Source organism: Hemiscyllium ocellatum, chromosome 1 (assembly GCF_020745735.1).
Source record: "Hemiscyllium ocellatum isolate sHemOce1 chromosome 1, sHemOce1.pat.X.cur, whole genome shotgun sequence".
Classification (NCBI taxonomy): Eukaryota; Metazoa; Chordata; class Chondrichthyes; order Orectolobiformes; family Hemiscylliidae; genus Hemiscyllium; species Hemiscyllium ocellatum.
In genome coordinates this window covers 139,361,497-139,368,527 of record NC_083401.1, presented here as the reverse complement: position 1 = coordinate 139,368,527, position 7,031 = coordinate 139,361,497, and the positions used below count along the sequence as shown (strand labels likewise).

At 40.8% G+C, this 7,031-nt stretch overlaps 1 protein-coding gene across 1 annotated transcript in view; it reads right to left on the bottom strand.

The window, feature by feature from the left end:
- Window positions 1–370: 370 nt before the first annotated feature.
- The window catches only part of prss12 (serine protease 12), a 143,187-nt gene continuing 136,526 nt past the window's right edge, over window positions 371–7,031 (bottom strand). Inside the window, exon 13 of the mRNA XM_060828008.1 lies at window positions 371–1,542. Within this exon, the coding sequence (XP_060683991.1) occupies window positions 1,235–1,542 (308 nt within the window). The 3' untranslated portion in view covers window positions 371–1,234. The remainder of the gene's footprint in view (window positions 1,543–7,031) is intronic.

The window sequence follows — 7,031 nt, the reverse complement described above, 5'->3', positions numbered from 1 at the left end:
ATCAGTTGGATTTTCATAGCCATCCAACAGTTATCATTGCTGTTTTTACAATCTTACATATTTATTTAATTGATTTTCACAACCAGTGATAGTATGGTACAAACCCAAAATTGTGGGGCTAGTATCTTAAGCTTTATGCTGCCTTACTTAGGCTGCACTGACTGGTTTCACAAGACTTGTCATTCTTGAATCCTTTTAGCAGTTTGGCAACACAAAATTTGGATTAACTCATTAAGATAATTGTGTTTGTTTTCTGAAGGCATGCGGCCTTATGTTATTCACAACAAAGTTAGCTCCATTTCATTGAACAAACATCTTTATTTGTAGCTTGCATATGATCGCAAAGTAATATCTTATTTTTCATGCCTAGTAGTTCGCAAAAAGGTTTAAACAACTTTTCAAGTAATCAACAGAATCTCAGGGCAAGCAACAATTTGACTGAAATTTCTTGTTCATGCTGGTTTCCAGCTATTTCTTGCTCCTGAAACTTGCATCTTTTTTGTTAAAATGAGTTTTAAAAATCCCATATTACAAAGTAGTGCAATTCTTTCAATTATTTCAGATATAAATACTGTCAGCATTAATTGGAGTATTGGCACAAATTTCACTGGTTCATTTGTTAACCTAAAAGAATAAGTCTTTCTAACAAGCCAAAGGTCCCATGTTTATTCATTGTCCTGCTCCTTGTAGTGCAATGATGAATAGAGGCAAGGCAGTTTTCTCTTTATTGCACAGAATATAGTCGCCCTGATGTACTTTTGAAGCTAACCCGGACATTATACTGAACTTAACACAAAATCCCTTAGACAGTCTGGAATATTACAGCTCCTCTCTGTGTTGGGGCATCACTGAGTGACAAAGAATACAAAAAGACTATAAATAAATAAGCACCATGGTTTTGACAAAGCATTCCCAGTTCAGGAAAATGCAGAAAACCAGAACAGAAGGAAAACAAAAATAACTATACATTGTACAATACATTTAAACAAAGTAAAAGTTGTCGGTGCAGAGTTCTCCCAAACATGTCTGTCAGCCCTTTGAAGGACAGTTCTTTTGTTGCTTAATTTATATTTGTAGAAGCCCTGTTTTTTTTTTGTTTTGCATTTGTCTTTCAGTTATGGAAGTGCTCTTGGCGTCGCAATAAAGTTGTTGCAGTCAGAATTTGGATGACTCCATTAAGTGCTGAGTCAGCAGTCAGCACAAATCTCCTGGCATGTTCTTGGATCCGAGTTGCTTACAGTTTAGTCACACGTTTAATCCAAGGTATAAAGGTAGAGACTTTTGTGTAGACACCTGGGGTATCCTTTACACCACAGCCATGTCCCCAGGACGTTACACCAAATACAACCCAGTGTCCTCTTGCTTTTTCACACACCAATGGTCCACCACTATCTCCTTGACAACTGTCTACTCGTTTGTGGTCCAGTAAGTTTCCTGCACAGATCATCCTCCCAGTGAACCTCTGCTTGTAGCGCTCCTCACAATGCCTTCTTGGAAGCAACGGGATGGCAGCTTGCTGCAGGGTCTTTGAATAAGCTCTTCCTATAGTAGAGACAGAAAATGATAATTGCTTTTCAGTTAGGTTTTGTACACATCATACCTGCACCAAGCATTTTATTTTAAAAATGGATATTCCAGACTGAGGTAGGCCACAGTATTTCTGAATCAGAAAAGAGCAAGTCAGAGAACTCCAGAGGATTACATAGCATTTATTTCAATGCACGGTTTCTCACAGGTAAGGCTGACAAATGGAACATGGGGCTATAACTATGACAGAAACTTGGCTAAGGGAAGGACAAGAGAAAGTGAGGAGTGCAGATCAGAGTGAAAAAGTATGGTGCTGGAAAAGCACAGCTGGTCAGGCAGCATCCGAGGAGCAGGAGAGTCGACATTTCGAGCATTAACTCTTCATTAGTGTGTGTGTGTGCGTGCGTGCGCGTGTGTGCTTGTGGGGGGGGACACGGGGGCAGCAGACAGGACTGGTCTGACAGGTTTTAGATGCTATAGGAAGGTTAAAAAGGGAGACAAGAGAGAAGGGGAGTTGTGTTTTTGATTAAGGAGAACGTTACGAATGTAATTAGAGAGGATATTTCTGAGGGATCATCCAGTGAAAATATATAGGTTGAAATTAGAAATAAGAAGGGTGTGAACATCTTGATGGGATTGTTCTATAGCCTCCCCACTTACCCCACTAATAGTCAGAGAGAAATTGGGGAGCAAATATATAGAGGGGAATTAATATTTCGCATTAGTTTTACTGTGGAGAAAAAAAATGGAAGCTACAGAAATCAGGGAAGTAAATATCTATGTTTTGAAAACAGTCCACATTACAGAAGAGGAAGTGCCAGAGGTCTTCAAAAATATAAAGGTGGATAAATCCCCGAGACCTGATCAAGAGTATCCCAAAACATTGTGGGAAATTAGGCAGAAAATTACAAATATCTCTGCTAGAGGCTTGCACATTTCTAACCACGGGTGAGGTGCTGGAGGGCTGGAGGATGGATAACGTTGTGCCTTTATTTAAGAAAAGTTGTAAGGAGAAGCCTGGGAACTAATGACCTGTGAGTCTGAGATCAGTGGTGGGTAAGTTTGTTGGAGGTGTTATGAAAGCATTTAGCATGCTTGACTTCATTGTTCAGATCTTTGAATATAGGAGTTAGGACGTCATGTTGAGGTTGTACAGGATGCTGGTGAGGCCTCTTCTGGAGTACTGTGTGCAGTTCTGGTTGCCCTGGTATAGGAAGAATATTATTAAATTGGAGAGGGTTCAGAAAAGATTTACCTGGATGTTGCTGGGAATGGAGGATTTGAGTTATAAAAATAGACTGCATTGGCTGGGACCTTTTTCACTGGATCATAGGAGATTGAGGCGTGAGCTTATAGAAGTTTATAATATCATAAGGGGCATAGATAAGGTGAATAACAAAGATCCTTTCCTTCAGGGGGAGGGATTTCAAAACTAGGGGGCACATTGAGAGGTGAGGAGAGAAAGATTTAAAAAGGACGTAAGGGGCAACATTTTTACCAGAGAGTGTGTGGAATGAACTGCCAGAGGCAGTAATAGATGCAGGTACAATTACAACGCTTATAAAACATTTGAACAGGTATATGATTAGAGTCATAGAGATGTACAGCAAAGAAATAGACCAACTTGTCCAACATGACCAAATATCCTATCTTAATCTTGTCCCATTTGCCAGCACTTAGCCCATATCCCTCTAAACCCTTCCTATTCATATACCCATCCAGATGCCTTTTAAAGGTATAATTGTACCAGCTTCCATCACTTCCTTTGTCAGCTCGTTCCACTCTCTGCATGAAAAAATTGCCCCTTAGGTCCCTTTCAAATTTTTTCCCCTCTCACCTTAAACCTATGTCCTATAGTTCTGGACTCCGCCACCCTCGAGAAAAGACCTTGTCTACTTACCCTATCCATGCATCTCATGATTTTATAAACCTCTTTAAGGTCACTCCTCAGCCTCCAACATTCCAGGGAAAACAGCCCCAGCCTTTTCCTATAGCTCAAATTCTCCAACCCTGGCAACATCCTTGTAAATCTTTTCTGAACCCTTTCAGGTTTCACAAGATCCTTCTAACAGACTAGAATTGCATGCAATATTCTAACAGTGGCCTAACCAATGTCCTGTACAGCCACAGCATGACCTCTCAACTCCTGTACTCAATACTTTGAACAATAAAGGAAAGCATACCAAACACTTCCTTCACTATCCTATCTACCTGCGACTCCATTTTCAAGGAACAATGAACCTGTACGCCAAGGTACTTTACCATTAAGCGTATAAGTCCTGCTCTGATTTGCCATTCCAAAATACAGAACCTCACATTTATCTAAACTAATCTTCATCTGCCACTCCTCAGCCAATCTGCCCATTTGATCAAGATTCCGTTGTACTCTGAGATAACCTTCTTTGTTGTCCACTGCACCTTCAATTTTCATGTCATCTGCAAACTTTCTAACTAAACCTCCTATGATCACATCATTTATATAAATGATGAAAAGTAGTGGATTAAGCACCAGTCCTTGTGGCACACCACTGGTCACAGGCCTCCAGTCTGAAAAGCAACTGACCACCACCATTCTCTGTCTTCTATCTTTGAGCCAGCTTGGTATCCAAATGGCTAATTTTCCCTATATTCCATAAGATCTAACCTTGCTAACCAGGAAATGTTTGGAGGGATATGGGCCAAGTGCATGCAGATGGGACTATTTAGTTTGGGAACATGGTCAGTGTAGACTAGTTGGACTGAAAGGTCTGTTTCCATGCTGTATGACTTAATGACTCTATGACAAAAAAACTCCTTTGCAGCAAACTCTAATGCATAAAATGTTGAGTATTACATACAGACAATATATTTTCAATCCTGGATGGTCTCCTATCAGGGTTTTTGTCTTAGAATTAAACAAATACTGTAAAACTTGCAAATGAGACATACTGCCCTAATTCATCTTGCATATATCAAATTGGAGGACCTGTACTATATTTTCAAGTATTCCTGTTTTGTTACTGCTTTAGGTAGTGGCAAAAGAAAGTTGGTTAGCTCAGTTGGCTTGAACTATAAAGTGATATTAACAGCAAGGGTTCAATTCCCCCACCAGCTGAAGTTGTTATAAAGCATTCTCCTTCTCCACTTTTCCACTCACCTGACCCTCAGATTAAAATCACCATTAGTCCTCACTCTTTAATAAGAGAGCAGCTGGTAAGAGTAACGAGAGTTTACAGAAGAAACTTTGGATAACTCCATGAGAACCAGGGCAAATTAGACTTTTCAGATATCTACATCATTTCCGTGGAAGCTTAATAAGTTTTCCACCATAGTTACATTGGGAGAACTGTAGAGCTTAAAAAACTTCAGAGTCAATGCTTGTTCACCACTGTTTTGCTGAAAACAAACAGCCACATGAACTGGTGAGAGATTAGGGCACGAAATTTCCATTTTCAAACATAAAACTTCAAATCTGAGAAGTGGAACACCTGTGGTTAATCTGGAATGTGAGTGCACCTTTTCAGATTGGGTTAGGAAATAGTTTGGTGTAAATTCAATGATCCTGAATTGAAAGGGATCGCCCCGATCTCCTGCCATAACAAAGGGAATTGACAGAATCTTTGGAGAATAGCACAAACAGCTGCTTTCAAATCATGCACAGTACTTTTTCCAGTGCTCCCACTGATCTCCCTTCAGAGAACCTCTGATGCGGCAAGTGCATTTATGGAAGTTCTGAAGAAAACATAGATATGATTTCACTCGGGATTGTGGAGAGACAATATTGTCTTGGGCATGTCCACAATGTTGCTTCATTCAGCTGCTAAAGAATTCTAATACTCTTGTCAGGTCAGAGTGGACAAAACTGGGCTCTGATTTGAAGCTGTAGTCTCCCTGACATGGAACTCGTTAACTCTGACACTGAGCAATAAAAACTGGGAAACTACTACTTCTCTTCCGCAGCATGTTTATCCTCAAAGAAACAACTTTCACTGAGATATGATGTGTTCTCAAATTAGATACTGAACATTTCTCATGGTGTTTGACTGGTTGAGCCTCACCCTGCCATCAGCGTTCTCCCCATGATAACTCTGTCGGAACGTCAGTTGGAAATCCTGAAGAAGTGGCACTGGATTCTTGCCAATTTTCTACTGGGGTATGGCAGATAATTGGCAGAACACTTTAGGGCATAATACATTTGAACCATAAATTATTGCTACTAATTTACAAAGTTTAGAAACTAAGGACTGATTTCTGTCTGAAAATAGCTAAAGTCAATTTTGACAAGTTTGATGGAGGGATTCTCTTCACAAGACCTAACAGGTTTTCTCCAGCTACCATCCCAAACTCGCTATATTACCTCAGTGTCAAGCCACGAAAGCATCCTACTTATTGCATTCTCCCACCTGCCATTGGTCAAAATATTGGCCACTGCCAAGACCTCTTGGTATTCCTGGCACTGCACTATCTTTAAAGCCCAACCATGCATCAGGCAGTGAAGCAGTATGCCCTGCATGCTTCTTCAAATTGTCAGCCCCATCTTGCCAATGTATACTTGTGTGGTCCTGGTGGGAAGGGGTGCACGCGGTCACCTTGGAACATGCCTCAATGTTGGCACCTTGGAGTGCAGGTTCATAGCTCCTTGAAAGTAGAGTCACAGGTAGATAGGATAGTGAAGAAGGCATTTGGTATGCTTTCTTTTATTGGTCAGAGTAATGAGTATAGGAGTTGGGAGGTCATGTTGCGGCTGTACAGGACGTTGGTTAGGCCACTTTATAGGAATATTGCGTGCAATTCTGATCTCTTTTCTAGGATGTTGTGAAACGTGAAAGGGTTCAGAAAAGATTTACAAGGATGTTGCTAAGGTTGGAGGATTTAATCTATAGGGAGTGGTTGAATAGGCTGGGGCTATTTTCCCTGGATCGTTGAAGGCTGAGGGGTGACCTTATAAAGGTTTATAAAATCATGAGGGGCATGGACAGGATAAATAGAAAAAGTCTTTTCCCTGGAGTCGTGGAGTCCAGAACTAGAGGGCATAGGCTTAGCGTGAGAGGGGAAAGATATAAAAGAGACCTAAGGGACAATATTTTCACGCAGAGGGTGGTGCATGTATGGAATGAGCTGCCAGAGGAAGTGGTGGAGGCTGGTACAATCGTAACATTTAAAATGCATCTGGATGGGTATATGAATAGGAAGGATTTAGAGGGATATGGGCCAAGTGCTGGAAAATGGGACTAAGTTAGGTTGGGATATCTGGTCGGCAAGGACGAATTGGACCGAATAGTCTATTTCTGTGCTGTACATCTCTATGACTCTATGGCCAGGTATCTCATATGGAGGGCCAGAGGAGCAAACTGGAATTGCTAGATTACTGGTCTCGCTTTCACCTTGGGAATTCTTGTCATTTCATTTCTATCCAACAGGTGGGAGAATGGGAAATGGCATATCAGTGAGGTGAGATCATATAATAATGATATCAATGCATGTCACTCACGAGTGAGATGTCACCAAAAAGACATTTTCTCAAA